The sequence below is a fragment of the Phyllobates terribilis genome, unplaced genomic scaffold (genome assembly GCF_046119375.1).
Source record: "Phyllobates terribilis strain yellow unplaced genomic scaffold, ASM4611937v1 Scaffold_1__5_contigs__length_1240528914, whole genome shotgun sequence".
NCBI classification, from domain to species: Eukaryota; Metazoa; Chordata; class Amphibia; order Anura; family Dendrobatidae; genus Phyllobates; species Phyllobates terribilis.
The window spans coordinates 497317938-497342997 of NW_027362761.1; the positions used below are offsets into that span (position 1 = coordinate 497317938).

The 25060-nt window shown below is 46.9% G+C and overlaps 1 protein-coding gene across 2 annotated transcripts in view; it reads right to left on the bottom strand.

Annotated features, from left to right (window-relative positions):
- Nucleotides 1-993: 993 nt before the first annotated feature.
- The window catches only part of LHFPL2 (LHFPL tetraspan subfamily member 2), a 142997-nt gene continuing 118930 nt past the window's right edge, over nt 994-25060 (bottom strand). For both annotated transcript variants that reach the window (XM_073680175.1, XM_073680174.1), the window contains one exon: nt 994-5311. In XM_073680175.1, the coding sequence (XP_073536276.1) occupies nt 5055-5311 (257 nt within the window). In that variant the 3' untranslated portion in view covers nt 994-5054. The remainder of the gene's footprint in view (nt 5312-25060) is intronic.

Sequence of the window (25060 nt, forward strand, 5' to 3'; positions counted from 1 at the left end):
GAATTAGACAACCCACCACATTCAAGGTTTACATTAGTTTGAAATGGCCCAGCCCAATGTATGTCCATATAGCTGAATGTGTCTGCCATAGACTGCCATTACAAAGATAAACCTTTTCCAGAATTTACATTGTTTTCCCGTTATTCAGTTGTATTGAAAAGTATACATCACTATGCTGTTCAATACAGTTTGGGCTGCAGGATCTCTCCATATCACTACTAAAAATATGTTCATTTAACTATTTGCCCAGTACAATATATGAGCACTTCCACATATATGCCAGATATTCCAGGTTCATAGACCAGTAGTGCACCACACACTTTTAAGTTTAGCTTGAGAATGGCTGTCCAGTCTAAAACTACAAGTCAGCAGTCTTTCTATGTGACTGCAGACTTGTGAATCCTCACATCCCACACACTGTACACTGCGAGGATTCTCTGGTGCCAGGAGAGGGCGGTCATGTGACTGCAAGTATGTATACTCCTGGTCACATTCCAACTAGACGGGCACAGTCTCACTCAATGCAAGTGAATTGAGCAAGGCTGGAAACAGTCAGTAGTCGGAATGTAGCTGGGAGTATGGAAATCACATACTTGCAGTCACATGAATGCCTGCTCCCCACACCGAGAATCCTTACAGTGTGCGGTGCCCGCGATGTGAGAATTCACAAGTCTGCAGTCACATTGATTAATTTGTAACTTAAGACCAGACTATAGTCCATTGAGCCTTCCAATTTTTGGTAAGACAGACCCACCATCTAATGTGTTTGTGTGAGGGGCTCCCAACTCTCCCCAACAAAATATATACAAGCAGATGTGTCCCATTTTTTTTTTTCGGTGAGGCTCATCTGACTGCAGACTTTCCAATGTCTATTGAAAACACATTAACGCTCCACCAAGAGTTATTTAAAATATAGGCACACTTTCACAGTATCTTATCTAAAAACTGATAAAATAAACAGAGCACAACGCATACAAATGCGATCAACACTGATTTTATTTGACATCTTTTTATTATTTTCTATTGTAAGAGTCTCATTTTGCTTATTTCCAAGGACCCCAAACTCACAGTATCAAAAGCATAACATTTTGGTTGTGGCATGTAATAAAATGTTACAGGTTATGTAAAAAAAAAAAAAATGAAGTTTGTATTGAGCTTCTTAAATGGGTTCTCTAGGAAAGAAAGACAAAAGAAGGAAAGAATGAGTAGGAAAGAGAAAGGCACGAAGAAGAGAAAGGAGAGAAAGAAGGAAAGAGAAAGAAAGAAGAAAAATGGAGCTAATTACTATTGTACATTAAAGGGGTTATCCAGGACTTTGTGAAAAACAAGGAATGTGCACACGTAGTAATAGGCAGGTAGTTGCTACCTACCTGCTTGTTGTGGCCGGCGCCGTTCTTCCCCGGCACAGTGCGGTCACAGGCCGCTCCTGCTGGCAATTCAGCTACCTCTGCTGATGTATATGTCGACATAGCTGCGGCTTCTTTTCCGCTCCGCTCTTTTGACAGGGCGGGACGTCTGACATCACTAATTAACAGCCGGATTCCCACTACTTAATTAGGGGAGCCGGCTGTCAATATGCTTCACATCGGAAGTCACACCGCGTCGACATAGCAAGGTGGAAAAGAAGCCGCCGCTCTATCAACATGACGTCAGCAGAGGCAGCTGAATCCCCGGCAGGAGCGGTCTATGATTGCTCTGTGCCAGCGAGGAATGGTGCGGGGCACAACAGGCTGGTAGGTAGCGACTACCTGCCCGCTTGTGAAAAAAGTGGGCCTACGCACTGACCAAATCCTACAATGTGATTAGGACAGGAGACTGAGCATGTGCAGGGGAGGCTCTGCTGCTGTAACCTGGAGATGACGGTACTTTATGTGGCTCATCTCTTCCGGTATGTGCTCATTGGCACCGGCCCTACTAACATTGTAGGACAGGTTTCTATCAGTAACAAGACAGAGGCCATTTTAATTCTATAGTGATATATTCTATTTTACTCATGGAGAATCCCTTTAAGAATGTTAGAGAACCTGTGGCAGAGGCGCAGTAGAGGTGGCACAGGAGTGGGCCGCACCCGCTTCATAACAATATAGTATAAGTCAGGCATTACCATTACCTCACAGTAAACATGGAGGCCTCTACTGTGTCTAGGCCACAGGTGAACACTGAAGCCGACCACTTCATATAGTATTGCACATTCTCACACAGACCTAAACCTTTTAGTTTTGTTTTTTTTTTCCTTTTAAAATATGCTACAGATTAGTTAGAGCAAGAAATCTTCTGGCACGAGACGATACATGGCTTGTGTACACAGATTCACCAGACCACAGACATCCTGATAAACAGTTCTACAATGTAAGGACCCGGCTTCGTTCTGTTTCATGGCACCATACTCTAATTCATGGGGGATTAGTTTGATCTGGAGACGTCTTACAAGACGATATATCATCAATGGTCGTGTTTTATGACGCAATGAAGACACATTTGAGGTAAAGGAAGAGGAATAGAGGAGCTCTAGAAACATGACATAAATGGACCCCATAAACACACATACATTGCCATATTACAACTGTATTGGGCTGTGCCATGGCACCGCCATATACCAGAGCTTGTATCTCTCAGAATTTGTATGAATGGGGCAGAAAATAATGGTGGCAGGCTCCATCGTGGGATGTAGACATGTACATTAAGTCTCAGTTGTGCTTTGGTCTTTAGCAATACTAAATCATATGATAATTTAAGGTCACAAAACATTTACTAGATTTGGCACATAACAGATTAGAATGTAAGTTTCGTAACCCATAATTTTCCTTTCCCTGTAATGGACAGGTTAGTTTGTATAGGAAGGATTTTATTATTAGATTTGTCGTTAACTTTTCTTCCCCCCCCCCCCAGAGAGTAGATAAAACCTATAACAAGGTTTGCATCTGCATAGAGGTAAGTGACGTCGGCAACGTCACGTCTGATACCTACCAGGTCAACGTTGGTGGTTCCAATGAAGGGAAATCTTAATGTTTCGGCAAATAAGACACTGTGGACAATAGAAGCTTCCAACTTTGTGGGAACAGTTTGGGGAAGACCCCTTTCTGTTCATCATGACTGTAACCAGTGCACAAAGCAAGGTCCATACAGACATGGTTGTGGGAGCTCAGTGTGGAAGAACCATACAGAGCCCGGACCTCATCCCCATCCAACACCTCTGGGATGAACCATAATGGAGATTGTGAACTCGGTCCTCTTGTCCAACATCAGTGTCAAACCTCACAAATGCTCTTCTGGATGAATGGGAAAACATTCCCACAGACTCCTCCAAAGTCTCGTTGAAGTCTTCCGAGAAAAGTTGGAACTGTTAAGGAAACTTCATATTAATGTCTATGAATTTATTATGGGAGGTCATTAAAGCTCCTGCAGGTCTAATGTTGAAGGATCCAATACTTTTGTGTATATCATGAGCTTTACGGTGACACCTGTGTAGGAGGGAGTACGAAAAGATTGCTGTCCACATGCAATGAAATGAAATTTGACATGGGCAAGATAGTCTAGGTTACTTGATGGGAAATTGTGTGAGGGCTCAGTCCTGCTTAAATGGATGGAAATCACTGCCCTAAATACTGGAAAACTGTTCACATTACCAGATTCTTTTGCATGTATGTAGTGAACGTTCATGCCAAAAAAATAAATCCCACTGTGCAGTGGTTTACAGCTCCGATATACTAAGCCTGGCACCACAACCTGAGTTCTTATAGTCACCAAACTTATATTAAAGGAGGGAATCCACTCATAATAAATCCACAAAATCTGGTATAAATTGCGGGAAGTTATAGGAGATATAAAGCACCACATATTTGGTCCCTGCTAACACAATTGACATATGAAGTGTGCTTTTAGGACCCCCAGCGAATGAACCACATAACTATAAACAATCATAGCTGGGAATCCATCCCTTGCTGTTGGCATGGGGTTAACACTGTGCTGCTTTCATAGCTTAAGATGTGCACATATATAATATTAGTACATTCATTCGAGTCTAAAAGATTTTATTTATGCCCGAAGCTAGAGACCAGAACCTGTGTGAGGTCTCTGCAGCTCATTATGGCTAAATCATTAAGGCTATGGCCAAGGCACTGTGACCGAGCTGACCCGATTGATATTTATTGGCGTCTGTCTGCATTCTAGCCAAGTCCACCGTATTCTAATGGCATTTTGCAGTTAAAATTATGGAGACTGCAATGGAGGCTTTGAACGTAGATTAAAACAGGGCCTAATAACTTAATAACAAGGGCATGCTGTAAAGATCAAGGCCAGGACAACCTAGAGGAACAGAAAATTCAGCCTAAGACCAGTTGAGGTTCTAACAATAGCTTAAAATGCACCAAATGATTTAGTAATAAAGACTGAAGTGGCTCAGCCTCCACAATGACTAATCTGCTGGGTCTAGAGGATATTGCAGCAAAGGATAATATCCTTAAGATGTGGTCATTACCCCAAGACCCCTTTAAAAGTCATTTTGAAACGGCTGTAATTAAAGTATTATTAACGCAGTGGTTCTTTCCATACCTAAAAATATTAATCCTATATGTATCTAAACATTCGTTTGCACCACATAAGAACCACACGAGAAAAGAACAACGTTCCAGTTTACAATCACCAAGATTAGTGGCACACACAATTCAACAAGCAGTGGCTTCAAATTATAAAAACTGGAAATTAGAAAAAAAAAATCCTACTATGTTCAAAAAAATAAAATAATACACGGTTAGCTTTCTAATATGTAAAAAGAGAAGATACAGTTTTAAAGTGACTTTCAGAAAACTGAAGGATCAGAACATTTGCAATATACACAAATTTTTGCACTTCATTTCCACGTGCTGAGCACTACAATCACATCTCCGGTCTCCGGATTTAGGACCCTGGTCGTCCACAGGATGGAAAAAGAGGAAGATGCTGGAGCATGATAATACGCGAATGGGTATCGTCCAATCATGCAAAAAGGAGGCCGTGTAAACATGATCCCTTTATGAAGTCTGTAAAGTGTTTGATGGCCATTAAGTCTCTGCTCATTAAAGCAAACATATGAGGTTCTTCCCCTCTTCTATTTCTTCCTGAACTTTGTCACTAGAGGTGGCAATTTCGGCCTGTGCTGAGAAGACTGCGCAAATAAAGGTAAGGACTGTGCCTCCGATGGCCGTGTAGAAAGCCCACCCCAAGGAACACTCCCCAAGTTTGTATGCAGAGGCATAATGTCCACAGTAATCGATCACTTTCTGAGATCCCCATCCAGCAGGGTATAAGATAAGGCCAAGTATAAGAAAAAGACCTAGAAGACAAAAGCGAAGAAACAATTATTATGAAGAAAAACCTAAATTATAAAACTTATTTGAACTAATGCATAAGTGGCCAATACTGAATAAGTGATCATCGATCCTGGAAATGTCCAGCAAAGGTACGTTAACATCTACTTAAAAAGAAAACTTATGCATATATATATATATATTTTTTTTTACACGTTTTGCATGGCCCCTTTAATGCTAAGAAGATTGGTGGGTGTCGGGGTTTTCAGACCCCCACCAATTGCTCAAAAGATCTCTGATCTGTTTAAAATGGGAGAACAACAGATCCGTTTTCCATAGACTTAAATGTAAAAAAAAAAAAAAAAAAAAAAAAAAGATCCAGCTGAAATCAGTTTTTTTAAAAATGGACAAAAAAAGTTGTGTCTGCACAACATTTTTGCCAACGGATTGCTGCTGGATCCTTCTAGAGGATGACCATTGGACATGTGAACATGGCCTTAGAAGTGCGCAGCTCAGTAGACAGGAAGGCATAACTCCTGCCTGAGAGCTCATACAGAGCGGAGTATGGATGTATTATGCGGTGTATGTACATTCAGGCACAGGCTCCACATCAGTGGGGGTCTCGGGACTCAGACCCCCACCGAACTGCGTAAAATTTAAAAGGGCCAAAAACATATAAAAAACAAAACAAAAGTTTGGTTTTTTTTAACCAATGTTCTCATGAATCTAGAGTAGTTCATCTTTTGTATGCCATGGAGATACAGCACCCTCTATCTAGTGTATAAATCTAGTCACTTTGACAAACTGGGTGTGGTCCTCAACAACACTCCCACAGAGACAAGTTAAGAACCAAACCCACTTCACTAAAAAGACTAGATTTACATACAGGGAAAAGGAGGCCATATCTCATGAAAGGAGAGGCGCAGGAACAAACGAAAAACAGCACCAGAGTCTGAAGAACAGCAGCATTTACGCCAGGTTAAAAAAAAAAAGTACATATTTATGACAAACGACAAGTCCTCTTTAAATAAATTGACTACAACAGTGAACTCTGCAGAGCAAATGTGTTAGGGCACAATTTGTAATAGTTTACATAATACTATATTTTTTGTCTTACATATCTAAAATAGAAAATAAGATTTCATTTTGACAAGTTTTGAAATAGATATTAGTTTAGCTTCACCAGATATGAGGACAGACAACTGCTTAGTTTTTTTCCGCCTGAATAGAGCCAAGACCACTGCTGTAGTCAGTGACCTCTCGGTTGGTTGACGCGCTCGGCCGGGGGTGGAACAGAGACAAACACTCAACTGTCCTAATGACACAAAGTTGGATTTCTTCCAATTTAATGTACACAGCGATTATATTGTCTCCGGTCATACTGTAAAATCAGTCTAGCAGCAGTATATAAATGCGGTGGAAAGAAACACACACAGACATGGTTCCGCAGATTAAAAATTGAAGGTGCCTGAATGCTGCTGATAACGTATTACAATATAGCGCTATATTACCTATAAATGGTGACTTATTTACAGTATTACTCTAAGCCAAGATGATCATACAAAGCTGCACATGCACTCAGATTAAATTGCAAAAACTGTTTTTTTTTTTTATGCCACGCACTAGAAACACAAAGCCCAAACCTAGTCGGCTGCATAATTGTAAGACAGAATGATACAATTTGGAAAATGATGGGAGAACTGACTATAAATGCATACTGAAGATGGAACTAGCAACTCCATTTACATTGTTTGTAATCTCCAGACGGTGGCGTAACTTGAAACTGGTAGGCCCAATGCAAAATTCTCCAACTATCCTTAGGTTCTTTAATAGTATTGATGTTCTCATATGGGCTAAAAGGAACTTTTTGGGCCACCGTAGACCCTATTGTTAATTACACCCCTGTTCGCCATATCTCAGGCATTGGTCTGAAGCTTCAGATATATATTACAAAAGTTGGGGAAAAACTGGCGGTCTGGACCCCACCGATCTCAAGATCAAGGCAGACCTAATACAAAGGAAGGAACAGGGAGCTAGAAAAGCTCTGAATGTGCTCAAAGTTTGTATAAATTCAAATTGATTTAATGGAATGTGAACAAGATCATTTCTGCCCATCTGTCATTCCAAAACTGCACAGACGTAGTTTTATGCAAATATCCATAAGCCAGGCCTCTTTTTGCGCCGGTAATGAAACTGTGATGGTTGAATGGCGATTGGATGACAGCTACTCCTCTTGACTTCACCATACACGTGCATACCCAGCTGATTGTGCGGGCTTATTTCAATGGAAAGAGGGGAAAAGCTGCTGCCAGAAACCTCTAGCAGTGGCTTATTTCTATTAGGACTAAAGGACTGGGTATGTTGAAATCCAACATGTCCAATCTTTTTATCCCATATCAGGGAACAGTCGGGCCACCTTGATATATAACAGACTTAAATAAATGTGGGTAACGAGCTTTACTGTAGCCAATCCAAAGTAACACATGGCCAATTTAAACCTTTCCTGCCCCACCATCTTGCCTTTCCGCACTTACGCCTTATTTTTTCTTTCCAAATGGTTTACTTTAGAAAATATGGTTCAAAACAAAAAATAGCTTAAAAAAAACTCTGTTAACTAAACTGTACAAGAACCTGGGAAAACTGGGAGCATTAGTCTGGTCATTTTCCAGGGCTGCAGAATGGAAGTGAAACTGTGGAAATCATCTTTTGTTACACTTTCGGTGAGGTTTATTAGTCACAGATCCCCATGTAATTCTCTCCACAAGACCAGATGTCAATGGGAGGACTTCCAGTAATGAATAATCTTCTGAAATGTGACCTTTAATAAACACTGAACAATTGGGAGGCTCCAGTTACCCCTCTCTATGTGCCACTTTGTGGGCACAATATCAGATAATACAAAGAATAAGCCAGCCATAATTTCTCCACTACAATATTTAATGATTTGGGAAAAAGAAGCTCTCCGGCAGACAGAATAGCACAGCACGATATAGTACTCTACCCCGCAAAAATAATGGAAACCTGATGGACCAACGACAAGTCAACAGGATTCATCACAATCTGCTGGAAAATGAGTCAGCCATGGCTCCGGTAAAAATGAAAATCATGATGGCAGTGTAGACACGGTCCTATTATGAATCTGTAATGTGACGTCCATTAGCTATGGTCACATATAGTAGCAATAATAATAATTTTTTATTTCTATAGCGCCAACATATTTGCAGCACTTTACATTTTAGAGGGGACTTGTACAGACAATAAAAGACATTACAGAGTAACAATAATCACAAATCAACAGATACCAGGAGGAGAGAGGGCCCTCTCGCAAGCTTACAATCTATGAGGAAATGGGGGAGACACGAAAGGTGGATGGTAACAATTGCTTGTGCTGTACGGTCAAGCATCAATGTAATAAATAGGGTAATCACATAATGCTAAATGAACCAGTCACCAACCAGTATGTAAACAAGTACAAACACAGAAGTCTATTAAGTACATGGGAGTGTGTGAACAGATGATACGAGGGTCCTGATTTGGAAGGAAGTGCTGTATGGGGGAAAAAAAAAGGGATAGTTAGATAAGTGTGGTGAGACGATAGGCCAGTCTATAGAAATGTATTTTTAGGGCACGCTTAAAACTGGGGGTACTAGGGACTAAATGAAGAGTCCTGGGTAGTGAGTTCCAAAGAACTGGCGCAGCATGTGAGAAGTTTTGGAGACGGGAGTGGGAGGTTCGGATTATTGAGGATGTTAATCTTAGGTCATTAGCAGAATGGAGGACACGGTGGTAGACAGACGAAGGAGGAGATATAGGGCGGTGCTGAAGCGTGGAGCGCTTTGTGGGTAAGGGTGATGAGTTTATATTGAACTTTATAGCAGATTGGTAATCAGTGCAACGACTGGCACAGGGTGGAGGCATTGGTGTAGTGGTTGGCAAGGAATATGATACTGGCTGCCGCATTCAGGACAGATTGGAGAGGAGAGAGTTTAGTAAGAGCGAGACCAATTAGTAGAGAGTTGCAGTAGTCCAGACAAAAATGAATTAGAGCTACAGTAAGAGTTTTTGCAGAGTCAAAGCTAAGAAGAGGTCGAATTCTAGAAATGTTTTTGAGGTGGAGATGACATGAGCAGGCGAGTGATTGGATCTGGGTAGAGAAGGAAAGATCTGAATCAAGTATGACCCCGAGACAGCGAGTTTGTTGCTGGGGAGTAATGGTGGAGCCACACACGGAGATGGCAATATTGGGCATAGGTAGGTTAGTGGAGGGAGGAAACACAAGAAGTTCAGTTTTTGACGGGATCAGTTTCAGATAGAGGGAGGACATAATGTTAGAGATGGCGGAAAGACAATCACAGGTGTTTTGTAATAATTCAGGGGTGAGGTCTGGAGAAAATGTGTATAATTGGGTGTCATCAGCATAGAGATGGTACTCAAAACCAAATCTACTGATTGATTGTCCAATAGGGGTGGTGTATAAGGAGAAGAGGAGGGGGGCCTAGAACCGATCCTTGAGGAACCCCGACAGTAAGGGGAAAAGGGGAGGAAGAGGAGCCAGCAAAAGATACAGTGAAGGAACGGTCAGATAGGTAGGAGAAGCAGGATAGAACAGTGTCCTTGAGCCCGATGGAGTGGAACATCGTGAGGAGGAGCTGGTGATCCACAGTGTCGAATGCTGCAGACAGATCCAGGAGAATCAGCAAGGAGTAGTGACCATTAGAGACTTTAGTGAGGGCAGTTTCAGTGGAGTGTAAAAGAGCAGAATCCGGATTGTAGAGTGTCAAGAAGAGAGTTATCTGAGAGATAGCGGATTAGACCGGAGTGAACCAATCGTTCCAGGAGTTTAGAGATAAAAGGAAGATTAAACACAGGTCTGTAGTTAGCAGCATAGCTTTGGTCGAGGGATGTTTTTTTAAGTAATGGATGTATTCTAGAGTGTTTAAATGAGAAAGATACCGGATGAGAGAGATTAAATATTTTAGTTAGATGAGTGGTGACAGCCGGGGAAAGGTACTGAAGGAGATGTGAGGAAATAGGGTCACTGGTGCAGGTAGTAGAGCGAGAAGATGCAAGAGCCTGATTATTACTTCTTCCGTGACAGGTTTAAAGACAGAGAGTGAGCAAGATGCAATGGGAGAGGGAGGAATGTGCATGGTATTAGGAGACAATTTCCTGTCTGATATGGTCAATATGACTTCAATTTCTTTATAAGTTTCTGGGTGTTAATGGCATGTATATTTCTAGAAGTGTGGTAAGTGGGGGTGTACTGAGCAGAGCGACAGTTACTGACAGAGAATGACAGAAGCTTGTGGTCAGAGAGCGGTAGAGGGGAGTTCGTAAAATCATGCACTGAACAAAGATGGGAGAAGATCAGGTCCAGCGTGTTTCCATCTTTGTGAGTAGGAGAGTTAGTAAGCTGTGAAAGGCCGAAGGAGGAGGTTGGAGATAAAAGGCAGATGGGGAGAGTGGGTTACTGATGGGGATGTTGAAGTCCCCCATGATGAGGATTGGGATGTCACAGGATAGAAAGTAAGGAAGCCAGGTGACAAAGTGATCCAGGAACTGACGAGAGGGGCCCAGGGGGTGATACACAACCGCCACTTGCAGGGAGAAGGGCCGGTAGTGTCTGACAGTGTGGACCTCAAAAGAAAGGAAGATAAGTGAGGGTACTGGGGGGGATAACCTGAAAAGTACATTTGGCTGATAGGAGCAGACCAACGTCTCCACCTTGTCTGCTCTCAGGTCTGGGGGTATGTGAAAACTGTGGGCCACCATACGAGAGGAAAAGTATAATAGAAACACGTCAACACTTCTGTATTTATCACCCACTCCTGGTTTTGGCTTACAAATACGGATATAAAATACTAACCAAATACTGAACATGTGAACGTGGCCTTATACTGAAGGTAGCGTGAAGAATGTCATCACACATTAGGGAATGTGCACATATTAAGTATTTGCTGAAGACATTTCTGCAACAAAAACGAGTCTTTTGGCAGGAAAACCACTGCACTAAATAAAAAAGGCCCCATATCTCTGGAGCCATATGGCAGATTTAAAAAAGGAAAAAAAAAAAAAATCAGAATACTCAGGGAAGAATGAAATAAGAGAAATAATTGTGCATTTTCTTTAATACTTGCATTCTGGAGCATGTTTTCTTTAGATATCCACATTATGCCGTTCTTCTCTTATTCCTCCTAGAAAGCTATAAATAATTTGAAAACTGTGATATTAGTTGTGCGTGTCCTTATCCAATCAGACATTGTCCAATCATCTAGGCACTGTATGGGGACACGACTCTCGACAGATAACACCTTACTATAACTTAGTCATAAATATCCCAGAGGAATAACAGAGGAACGGCACAATGCAGCGATCGGAGAAAAGATCATCGATGATTGCCATTTCATGAAGAATACAAGCTTACATGTCAGGAGAGCTGATGGTTCTCTTTAGGTAATAACTCAGCTATTTATACTATAGGTAATTAATTTTGGGATGTTTCATATGTTCATATATTTTCACAAAAAAAAAAAAAAGCCAAATGTACAGAATAAGAGCATGTAAACATAGGGCAATTTTGGAGTGTACACATTATCCAGCATCCTCCCTATTATCTTCCCTGGAAGGTTTTGCTGTGATCCCTCAGCACTTAACTAGTCAGCACATTACTTTATAGCATCTTTAATGCAGATGCAGCAAATATGGAGACACCGGCTCCAAGTCTTACTAGGATAAGATTTCCCCATCGCTCTGAAACCACTTAAAGAAATGTTCCTAAACCTCAGGATTTTTTTAACGGGATGTAATTTTAAATCTATATATCCAAGCAATATACAAGATCATCATAGACCGACATGTAGGCAAGTAAGAGTATTAATGCATCTGCGTTAGCTGCTTTCACACTGCGTTCAGTGGCACCATCGGGGCTTGCGTCCAAAACCCAGAAAAACAGGATTATGGCCTATGTGCCGACGGGGCCTTAGACTAGAATGGTGCCGACAAAGTGAATGTGTGCAGTCGTGCATCATTTTCAGGCGTATATGACGCGCCCCTGGGCCTGTGTCGCGCTGCGTTGCGCACGCGGGAGCTTACCCGGAGCCGGATCTCTTGAGGGTTGTAGTCTCGTGGCGGTGACCCGGTCCGTGCCCAGGGAGTCAAACTGGACGGCAGTAGATGTAGTACGACTACGCCACCCGTTGAATGCAGCTTATGGAGCTGCCGCTGCAGGACAGTCCGCTGAGGCCGGTGGATGGATGGTGCAGCGGGGATGGTATAACCCCCAACGGGAGGGGTATGGCCTCAGGGCAGCCGACGTGGATGATGGGGGTAGCAGGAACCACTCAGAGACGGTGCGGTGTAATTCAGGGTCTTTACTGGTAACAACGATAGACCCTCCCGGAGTACTTGCTAGCGAACGGGGCCTGGTCAGTCCTTGAGCAGATGGGATCTCCCCTGGCCAGGCGGAGTTGTAGGCCTCCCAAACTGACTGTACTCTTCTGGCTACCTTGCTAGAAGCGGATATAAGTAGCCCACGTCCCTGAGTGTACCGTGTGGTGCTCACCCGTATGGCCGGTGACTCGGGGCCTTCTAATGGCTTCCGCTCCACGATGGCGGTGCTGGTCCCACGCGTGTGACCGTGCCTTCGGGCTTCTTGGCCAGAGGACCTGAAATCCCCTGCCTGACGGATTCTGCTGCTGGGTAGGAATTAGTCCCCACAGCCTCGGACTCCGGGTCCGGTAAGAAATCTTCTCAGTCAGGGCGAGCTCTGCAGCTGCCAGCCCCTGACTCGTAGTAGTATTGCTCCCACTGAGCTTCTGCTGTTTCTTCCTATGCTGCTTCTTGTCTCTACTCTCCTTGACTACTAACCCTGCTTCAGCCCCGGGTTTATATAGGGGAAGTTCTTCCCCTCCCAAGACTGGGCAGGAGGTGTGGCCTGCACAGGATCCCTGACCAAAGGACCTCCCACCTGCTCTCAGACATAATATCTCTATCACTGTGGCAACCAGACCCCTGGGGTGTCACATTCCCCCCTAGTGAAATTTAGTACTCCGGGACTAAACATATTTTAGAAAAACATAACAAGATATAACAATAACAATACAATAAGAAACACATAAAGGTGGTCACGGCATGTCCGTAACCGGGTGCAGTCTTTGAAGAAAGCAAGGTGTCCATTTCACCAAAACAGGGAGACGTAACCAGGTAGGGGTCTGTCCTACCCCGAGTCCTTAACAGTCTCTAGTCCATCCTGGGTTACGCTCCAACTATGTACAAGGATTCCCGGTAAATCCACCAAGGATTCCTAAAAATAACTGGAAACACAAAATTATACACAAGCAACAATACACAGATAAACATAAATAAAACAATTTATACACTTCAAATCCTCCAGCGTGCGGGTAACTGGCCCCTAGTGGCCCTAGTGGACCTACGGAGCCGACTGTCTGGCCCTGAACTACAGGGTGTAGGAGCTGTCAAGGGTAAACTGGGCAGCTGTCTACCGGCTCTTTGTCTCACTAGGGGTACGGCAGGCTCACTATAAGCAGAGGGTTGATCCTCCTGTTCTGCTTGTGTGGAGTCTTCTGCCTCCTGGACCGGCTGCTCTTCCAGCTCTACCTGTTGCTCCGTAGGTGCTTGGGATGCTGGTTGGAGGAAGGTGAGTACGGGTACCACAACTGCACCATTGACTTGAGTCCAAGACCGAGGGAAGTCCCCGAGCACAGTACTAACCATATCTTCCCTTTCCTCTACGGGTCGATGGTCTTCTTGTTCCTCTTCAGGGTTCCTCAGTTGTTCGGGACACTTCTTCAGGTGGTCCCGGGATACAATGGCTGTAGTTTCCCCTCCGTCTTTACTGATGGTACAAACCTTCGGGTTCTCGTGGCTTGAGGGCAGTACGGTGTACGGGTCCTTCTCCCACTGGTCGTCCAACTTGTGGAGCCGTCTCTTCCTCTTCAAGACCTGCTCTCCGGGTACCAGGGGAACAGCGGGAGCATACTGGTTGTAAGTTTTCTCTTGTCTTTCCCTAGCCTGACAGAGACTTCGCTCCACGCTCTCCTGTACTCTCCGGTACTGCTGCTGCCTCTCTGTGTCCCAGTCTGCTTCTGGTGAAGTGTCCTCGGGTGTCAGGACTCCCATTTCCAGGTCAACAGGTAACTTACCAGGTCTTGCCCTCATTAGGTAAGCCGGGGTACAGTTGGTGGAACCTACCGGGATGTGGTTGTATAGGTCCACCAGATCGGGCAGCTTCTCAGGCCACAGACTGCGTTCTTCCAGTGGCAACGTTTTCAGAAGATCCATTACCACCTGGTTCATTTTCTCACAAAGTCCATTAGTTTGCGGATGATAGGGTGTCGTCCTTATCTTCCGGCAGCCATACAGAGTGCAGAATTCTTGGAAGACCTCCGCTTCAAAGGCAGGTCCCTGGTCTGTCAACACTTGGTCCGGGTACCCGTGTGGACGGCAGAAATGCTGCTGGAAGGCTCTCGCTGCTGTTCGAGCTGTTAAGTCCTTGACGGGGACGACAACCAAGAACCGGGAGTAGTGATCCACGATGGTTAGTGCGTAGACGTAGCCACTTCTGCTTGGGGTCAGTTTTACATGATCCAAGGCTACCAGTTCCAACGGCTGCCGGGTGACGATGGACTGCAGGGGAGTCTTCTGGCTGGCACGATCCTTCCTTCTTAGGTTGCACGGGCCACAGTCTCTGCACCACTTCTCAATGGTTCCCCTCATGCCTACCCAGTGGAATCGCTCGCGCAGCAGGAACTCCAGCTTCTTCCACCCGAAGTGTCCAGCTCCGTCGTGGTATGCCTCCATCACCATGGCTGCGTCTCTTCGTGGCACCACTACTTGCCAGAGTAGTTCATGCGTCCGGGAGTTAACCATTCTGCGGCACAACTTCCCCTTGTAAAGGAACAGTCGACTCCTCTCCGCCCATAGTTGTTTGGCTTCCTCCGGAGCGTCTGGTTCAAGGCAAGCCTCCGGGCGAGTCAGCATCTCCTTCACCAGTCGGACGGCAGGGTCGCTGTCTTGCGTTTCCGCCCAGTTGTAGTGAGGTAAGGGGTTCAACGTAGCAGCCTGCTTACTCCTTACCCGGTGGGAGTACTGGATAGTCCCATGACGGTGGAACGCAGGGAGTTCAACTTCTTCCAGTCCCTCCGGATCTTCTCCTTCGTCCGGCAGGTTGGGCATCCTGGACAGGGCGTCCGCGTTGGTATTGGAGCGTCCGGCCCGATATTTGATTGTGAACTCGTAGTTGGACAGACGGGCCATCCACCTCTGCTCCAGGGCACCGAGTCTTGCCGTGTCCAGGTGTGTCAACGGGTTGTTATCCGTGTACACGGTGAACAGGGAAGAAGCGAGGTAATGCTTAAAGCGCTCGGTGACTGCCCATACTACGGCCAGGAACTCTAGCTTAAATGAGCTGTAATTCTCGGGATTCCTTTCGGTGGGTCGCAGCTTTCGGCTGGCGTAGGCGATTACTCGTTCCTTCCCCTGCTGGATCTGGGACAGTACGGCTCCTAGCCCGATGTTACTGGCGTCGGTGTAGAGGATAAAGGGCTGGCTATAATCCGGGTACGCCAGGATTTCGTCCCCCGTGAGGGCCATCTTCAGCTGGCGGAAGGACTTTTCTTCCAGCTCCTCCCATTTGAAGGGCGGCTTCTGGTTCTTGGCCTTCCGGGACTGGCCTATCAGGAGGTCCTGCATAGGTGCTGCCTTTTTGGTGAAACCGGGAATAAACCTTCGGTAGTAGCCTACCAACCCGAGGAACTGCCGCACTTCTTTTACGCTGGAGGGGCTTGGCCATTCCTTAATTGCGGTGATCTTATCAGGGTCGGGAGCCACTCCGTCAGCGCTCACCACGTGTCCCAGGTACTGCACCTTTGGCTTCAGGAGGTGACACTTGGAGGGTTTCACCTTTAGGCCGTAACTCGCCAGAGCTTCGAACACTTCCGCCAGGTGTTTCAGGTGGTCCTCATACGTCTTGGAATATACGATGACATCGTCCAGGTACAACAGGACCGTCTCGAAGTTTCTGTGGCCCAGACAACACTCCATTAGTCGTTGGAAGGTTCCTGGTGCGTTGCAGAGTCCGAACGGCATGCAGGTGAACTCGCTAAGTCCCATCGGGGTGGTGAATGCGGTCTTCTCCCGGTCCGCCTCTGCTACAGGAACCTGCCAGTACCCGCTAGTGAGATCCAAGGTAGAGAAGAAGTTAGCAGATCTTAAAGCAGCCAATGACTCCTCTATCCTTGGTAAGGGGTACGCATCCTTGTGTGTGATACGGTTGATTTTCCGGTAATCTACACACATCCTCATGGTGTTGTCTTTTTTTCTGACTAAGACTAGTGGAGCTGCCCAGGGGCTACAGCTATCCCTGATCACCCCAGCCTCCTTCATGTCTCTAAGCATCCCCTTGGCATGTTGGTAGTGTGCAGGGGGTACGGGTCGATACCTCTCTTTTATGGGAGGATGGTCTCCCGTGGGGATGTGGTGTTCTACCCCCTTGACTCGCCCGAAGTCTAACGGGTGTTTACTAAACACTCTCTCGTACTCTTGAACCACCCGATAGACTCCCTGTTTCTGATGTGGGGGAGTGGAGTCAGTACCCAAATGTAGTTGCTGACACCAGTCCTCCTTTGTTTTCTTAGAGCCATTACCTTCCTCCGGGTGAGATGGAGGCAAGGGTTCCACAGATTGTATAGCATTTTGGTTAATGGTATATAATTTGGCTAGCGTGGCATACCGGGGCAGGTACACTTCCCTCTTCCCGATATTGATTATGCGAACGGGCACCCTCCCATGGCGTACATTGACCACCCCCCGTGCTGTCAAAATGGTGGGCCTACTGTCTGAGTAAACTGGTTCTACCATTGCCTGGTAATCTCTACCTCTCAGACCAATAGCTGCCCGGCACCAAATCATCATTTCACTTTTTGGGGGCATGGCAATAGGAAAAGGGTCACACATTCTTACGCTACCAATCTCACCGCCGGAGAGTTCCACCTGTTGCCGTCGCATCAGTGACCGGATCTCTTTCTGGAGCACCCGCTGCTCGCCGGAGCTGGCGTTCTTGGCAACCTGCTGTAAAAGGAAAATCACCTCTGCAAGACAATTTTCAATTACATTAGTTCCTAGAGTTATTTTTGGGTGACTCTCATGTTTGTCAATATCTACAATGATCAGTCCCTGTGCTGCCAGTTCGACTCTACCGATTTTGATGGTCACCTCTTTAAATCCGATCTGTGGCACGGGCTGGCCATTGCTGGCGATGATACTCAAGTCGTCGTCAGGGTAGCGGGTAATATCCGAGTCATTCCAGTACTGCTTAAAGAGCACGTACGGGATGGTGGTGACCTGTGACCCGGTGTCCAGTAGGGCACTCATGGGAATGCCATCCAGTACCACAGGCAAGACTGGACGTCCTCCCACATATCTGTCGCGCCAGTTCGATGGGCCTGGTGATCTTTTTCCTGGGGGTTGGCCCTCTACCCCAGGTTGTGCCCGTTTAAAGAACAGTACCTTGCCATATGTCCGGGTTGATTGCAGCGGCGGCAGATGGGTCGTCCGTCTTCGCTGTATCGGTCACTGGGTCTTCCTCTGGCCGGTGGGGTCCTCCTTGGTCGACGCCACGGGATGTCCTCCGGTCCGGATGCCAGCTGGATCTTCCCTGGGGTGGAAACCTGTAAAGACTGCACAGTTCGGGTTAGCGCAGCAACGCTCTTAGCTAGCTCTTGGACCTGATGGTGTAGGTCTGGAGCCGGGTCATTGTCCAAAGCCTGCGCATCAGCTCCCACAGGCCCTGCCGACAAGGGCGCCGCCTCCTGGTGGTAAGTGATAGCTGGGCGCCTGTGGGTCACAACGCCACCCGGTGCCGGTTCTCGGAGCACCCGGATGGCTCTGTCCTTGAACTGTGCAAAGCCCAGATGGGGATCCTGTAAGGCCATCGCCCGCAACTGGGTTCGGTGGGCATTACAATATAGTCCCTCTATAAATTGTTCGGTCAAGAGCCTGTCCTCGTTTCCCACTCCATCAGGGTCGGTCTGCTTAATGGCCCTCAGGGCCTCTTGTAGGTTTAGTGCATAGTCCCTTATACTCTCATGCGCTCGCTGCTTGCACCCGTAGAATCTAAGCTTAATCTCGGCTGAGGTGCGGGTATCAAAGGTGTCCTTCAGCCGGGTTAGTATCCCTGCGACAGTCTTCCTCCCAGGTGGCCAGGATTTTACTTCCCTTTTGGCTGCCCCGGTTAGTTGAGCCACCAGGATGCTCACTTTTTGCTCTTCTGTGAGGGGGTACACCTGGAAGAGGCTATCCAGCTTTTCTCTAAAGTCATGCAGGGTATGTGACTCCCCTGAGTACTGGGGTAGCCAAGCTGCTCCCGGGATATAGGGCATGGTGAAGGGCATAACTGCAGCAGCGGTGGCGCTGGCGGGGGTTGAGGCAATGAAGCTCTCCTCCGCATCCGACATCTTCCTCCCCCCTAGTGGACCGTGGCCTACCTTGCGATGATCCTGTTCCGTAGGCCGCGGCTCCGCAGTAGATCGTCAGGGTTGAGGACCTTCCGTCGCGCTCCGGTGACGTCGGCGTCTGCTGGGCTCCTTCCAGGACCTTACGCAACGTCCGGACGTGAGGCGGGGCTTCAGTTCTCGCGCGCTTTCGGAGTCCACGCCCCTCTTCTTCCCGCGCGGCGTCCTCAAGATGGCGTCCAACGGCGGGAAAACTCCACGGATGGCGGGAAGAAGGCTGAAGATGGCGCCGGATGGCGGGAATCTTCACAGATGGCGGGAAGAAGGCTGAAAATGGCGCCGGATGGCGGGAATCTTCACCGATGGCGGGAAAACTTCACGGATGGTAAGTTTTAAAAGTCTCTTTTTCAGGCACGCAGTACCCGGTGGTTGCGGGCACGAAATCCTGCCGACTACGCCAAAGTTGACGCGCCCCTGGGCCTGTGTCGCGCTGCGTTGCGCACGCGGGAGCTTACCCGGAGCCGGATCTCTTGAGGGTTGTAGTCTCGTGGCGGTGACCCGGTCCGTGCCCAGGGAGTCAAACTGGACGGCAGTAGATGTAGTACGACTACGCCACCCGTTGAATGCAGCTTATGGAGCTGCCGCTGCAGGACAGTCCGCTGAGGCCGGTGGATGGATGGTGCAGCGGGGATGGTATAACCCCCAACGGGAGGGGTATGGCCTCAGGGCAGCCGACGTGGATGATGGGGGTAGCAGGAACCACTCAGACGGTGCGGTGTAATTCAGGGTCTTTACTGGTAACAACGATAGACCCTCCCGGAGTACTTGCTAGCGAACGGGGCCTGGTCAGTCCTTGAGCAGATGGGATCTCCCCTGGCCAGGCGGAGTTGTAGGCCTCCCAAACTGACTGTACTCTTCTGGCTACCTTGCTAGAAGCGGATATAAGTAGCCCACGTCCCTGAGTGTACCGTGTGGTGCTCACCCGTATGGCCGGTGACTCGGGGCCTTCTAATGGCTTCCGCTCCACGATGGCGGTGCTGGTCCCACGCGTGTGACCGTGCCTTCGGGCTTCTTGGCCAGAGGACCTGAAATCCCCTGCCTGACGGATTCTGCTGCTGGGTAGGAATTAGTCCCCACAGCCTCGGACTCCGGGTCCGGTAAGAAATCTTCTCAGTCAGGGCGAGCTCTGCAGCTGCCAGCCCCTGACTCGTAGTAGTATTGCTCCCACTGAGCTTCTGCTGTTTCTTCCTATGCTGCTTCTTGTCTCTACTCTCCTTGACTACTAACCCTGCTTCAGCCCCGGGTTTATATAGGGGAAGTTCTTCCCCTCCCAAGACTGGGCAGGAGGTGTGGCCTGCACAGGATCCCTGACCAAAGGACCTCCCACCTGCTCTCAGACATAATATCTCTATCACTGTGGCAACCAGACCCCTGGGGTGTCACATATACACCTACTAGAGGCAGACACTCAGACATAGAAGGCTTGTCCCTTTTCAATAAATACATAGCATGAAAGCTGAGGTAAAATCTGCTGCAGAATAAATATGCCAAGTGTGGACATACACATTATACTAAAATCAGCCCAACCTGTCAATATGGACCGACAGTCTAATGAGTATGGGGGCCTCCACACAGCTGATGTCAGAGATAAGGATTTGGCATGATGGATTTCCAAAGGTCGATACTTTTGTTCTCCCAAAATTAGCTGCCGCCATTGGAGTCTGGCAACGATTCTTGCATTGAGAACTCAGGAGCGCTCGGCCAAACCTAGCATTCCAGCGTATGGGGGATTTGGAGGAGGTAGATGTTAGTTGATGAACAATTGTTAATCCCACAGCAATCTAATGTGCATGGGGAGCCCCTAAAATCCAAAGACTGGTTAGTGGACAATGGAACAGATCACTGGCATGGAATAATATGAAAGTAGTGCAATTATATTTTAGCTAGAACAAAAGCCAGAGAAGATGTGCTCTCTCATCATTACTCTCCGCAAGGAGACATGCTACCCCTTGGACCCCGGTCACGCGCCGCTCCCCCAGCCAAACCAGATCTCACACTTTGTTTCGAGGTACTGCCCCTCGTCAGCACACAGTGTCTGCAAATTGAGATTCTGGTTTTGATTATTATCCTAAGCCCATCATGACTGGGAGGCCTGTGCCCTTCCTGTGTGTAGCGTCCCTGAAGAAGGTGAGACAGAAGTCCTGGTGGACTTACTGGCCGCCGCCTGGGACGGAGAGTCTATTGAGGATGCGGAATTTAACCCACAGCTATCCACGGACCAGAAGTCCCAGTGTTCCGGCCTTACCTGACCCTCTTCATGGGTGTACCAGGGAGGACGCAGCTAGCCGTCCACCAGGTGGACACAGGGAGTCACCCCCCAGTCCGTCAATCCGCTTACCGTGTCTCTCTAGAGGTGCAGAAAGACATGAAGGTAGAGATAGATGAGATGTTGGGCCTGGGGGTGATCCAAAGGTCAAAAAGTGCGTGGGCCTTGCCTGTAGTCCTGGTCCCGAAAAAGGAACGGATCACCCGGTTCTGCGTGGACTACAGGAGGCAAAATGCCATCACAGCTCCCTATGCGTACCCAATGCTACGCATCGATGAGCTGCCAGATCGCTTAGCCGGGGCCCGGTACTTGACAATTATGGACCTGAGTCGAGGATACTGGCAGATTCCACTGTCTCAGGAGGCCCAGGAGAGGTCCGCCTTCATTACACCGTTCGGGCTGTATGAATCCCTCATCATGCCCTTTGGCATGAGGAATGCACATGCCACTTTCCAGCGATTGGTCAACCAGCTGCTCGAGGGACTGGAGGTGTTCACGGTTGTGTACCTGGATGACATTGCAGTCTTCAGTCCCACCTGGGAGGAACACCTGGCGCAGGTGCTCAGGCGGGTCCACGGCGCTGGGTTCACTATAAAGCCTGCAAAGTGTCAGGTAGGCATGACGGAGGTGCAGTACCTCAGACACTGAGTGGGTGGCGGAACTCTGAAGCCAGAGCCCGGGAAGGTTGATGATATCACCTCCTGGCCCTCCCCCAAAACCAAAAAGCAGGTGATGTCCTTCTTGGGCACGGCAGGGTACTATAGGAAGTTTGTTCCCTACTATAGTCCCTTGCTAAGTCTCTGACGGACCTCACGAAAAAGAATCTACCACTGACAGTCAACTGGACAGCTGACTGTGAGCCGTCCTTCACGGCGCTGAAAGCTGCCTTGGCCTGTTCCCCAGTTCTGCAGGCCCCGGACTTTGCCCGGCCGTTTGTAGTCAGTTTGGCCTGAGTGCTGTGCTCAGCCAGGTAAACGGGCAGGGGGAAGAGCATCCGGTGATGTTCCTAAGCCGCAAGCCACTGTGGAGAAGGAGTGCCTCGCGACAGTGTGGGCCCTGCGGAAGCTGCAGCCCTATCTATACGGGCGCAACTTTACCATAGAGACTGACCACAACCCCCTCAGCTGGCTGCACCGGGTGACCGGTGACAATGGTAAACTACTGCGGTGGAGCCTGGCTCTACAGCAGTACGATTTTACCATTCAGCACAAGAAGGGTAGTGAACATGGCAACGTCGACGGACTGTACCGTTAAGGAGATACCGAGGAGGTGGGCTTAAGGTGCGATCTGTAAATCAGCCCCTACGTCACCTCTAAGAGGGGAAGTTGTTAGGGAAATATTGAAAATATTAATCATTTCTCCCAAGCCCCTCTTCAACCCTCCCTTATCCCCCATTTTTCACAAGAGGAGAGCTGACAGCATCTGTCTCGCTGTAAATTATCACCCACAGCCGAAGTAGCTTAAACAAACTCTGGCACACAAGAGGTGCCACCAACCTACTTAAAATGCGAGTGTTTTCCCCTGCGATTAGACGCAGGCTTCCGACAATTTGCATGTAGCTGAGGAAGTTTCATTCCCATGACTTCAAAGGGAATTTAACTGAAGTCTGCAGACTTTTGGGAACCAATACGAAATATGGAATATTGGAAATTCCAGAATTCTGATAATGGTGGGACACATTTTTAGTGGCAGTGTCAGCCAAGGAACAAGATGCTTATTTTTTCGTAGCTGTAAGCCCCTCAGGGGGGCTGTGGCGCAGAAGTAACAAAATAGCAGATCACAACTATGCCATGTGTGGTCTCTAAATGAAGGTAAAATCATAATAGAAAATATGGTATCAACCAGCGATAAATTATCCCAAAAACCAGGTACCTTAAATAAAATGTGCAGGCTGGAGACCAGCCCAGTGATGTCAGCATGGGGGGTGTGTGGGCAGATCTCCCCTTAGGCATAAAAGAGCCAACTGAAGATTGATCCATATTCTTTGCCAGGGGGGTATAGATACTATAAGCAATGGATCGCGTTCGATAACGCTCAAATCAAAATCGGTCAACCCCTCCGTCACCTATGCTGATTCGTCCCTGCGAACTGTAAAGAGTAAGTTTCTTCTTTAATTCTTATTATTTTGTGTAACTGCCTATGTATTGCATTGTCACCTTTTGTAAAATCTTGTATATTTTTCATAACACTGCCTCCCTTTTGGATTAAATATAAAATTTAATAGTTCTGTTTCTTTTGTCCTGTAATCGTTCCCTCTCCGCCAAAGCCTGTATTCTATTTCAAATCTGGATGGTGGTGGCAGAGAATAATAATAATTGGGCTATCGTGAAGCTGAGAGTGACTGTACGGGGGGCGTATACACCTATTCCGTGTGTTTGAATCTGGAGCTGTGACGTCATACTTGCCGATACCTACGTAGTGAGTAGTCGGGATTGTGTGCTCGTGTATCCCTGACGAAATCCCGACAGAGTGACAGCAACAGCGTGATATTGCGTGATCTCCCCGGTGTCATCTCTGTGGAATACCTGACAAATTGGTCCTAAGTCATGTGACAAGTCTCGTTAGAGAGTCAATATTGAATTTTAGGATTGCTACTTCTTATAGGTGGCGCTATAGTTCTACTTCTCTTCCTCTCTGAAGAGGCAATCTGCAGATCATCATATCAATGATTCCTAAATCTACATAAATAACATGTCCCAAACACACGAAAAATACAAATCTAAACGTTTTCTCCTCCCTGATGACACGGCTCAGCATGGACATGCTGCAAAACAAATAGAGAGATTAGCTCAATAATACAGCCTTCTTGGGAATCCTGATTGCATTGGTGGGTGGCCTAGGTTTAAATCAACTAACACCATAAAAATACACCTAGACAAACAGAAGATAATTACATTACTCATGTGGCATTAATAAACCGAGGTGAAATCATACAGCTCTGTGTAAGCTGATCGCACACAAAGGGAATGCACAAAGTTTGCTGTATGGGTTTAACAGGCATCGCAATGGTGGTGTAAATCCAGGGCTGCACGGCCACACACAGCATACAGGTATCTGCAGAGAGACCGGGAAGAATCCTGATATAGCAGCATACAACCCTGACAAGCCTAAAACAGCTCACACCCAGAGGAAATTCCCAATAATAGTGTGCAGGAGATGCTTAGAGAACTGGTCAGCACCATTTTGTAATGTAAAGTAAAGACATGGCTGTAATACTGATTACATTGAGACCTTTGATGAAGAAATCCGCTTTGTGGTTCTTTTTTAATCACTATTTGCAGTTTTCTGCTAATGAGATTTCGGTGCACAGGGGCCGGAGTGTGCACAGGGTCTTCTTCCTGTCTGTGATTCCCTGGCCCCTCAAAGGTATCCATTTTATCAGTATTACAGCGCTATTACAGCCATGTCTTTACTTTACATAACAAACTCATGCTGACAGGTTCTCTTTAAAGACGACCTTTCATTGGATTTTTTAAAATTTAAACTATCTTCTCCAATTGCTGCTGTTCCACGGATTCTAAAACATTTTTTTTTTTGGTGTCCCTCCATCCCAAAGTTATATCTCCCGGAAATAAATAGCAAATTTTCCCTTCAAACAACTAGGCGTATAACACGGCCTCGTCCAATATGGGCATGTAGGTCATAGAAAGTTGAATAGAATGATACCTTGATATCTGCGATCCAATGTTATATTCCAGAGAAATCCACAATTTTCTTATATGTAAATGAGCTATGTAAATGAGCTGTTTTGGACTACATGCTGGACACTGATCTGCATTAGAATCTGCCTCCAGGTATAATATTAAATAAAAGGGGCATTGCCAGTGTGATGTGTAATGGTTACCAGTGTGATGTGTAATGGCCGCTCTCTGCTCTCCTGATCTCACTGCAGAGCTGTGTGTGATTATACCTGACTCATCTGCCGGCTCCACTCAGCTTCAGCTTCCATCTCTGTTGTTTCAATACAGCGGAGCTGTGAG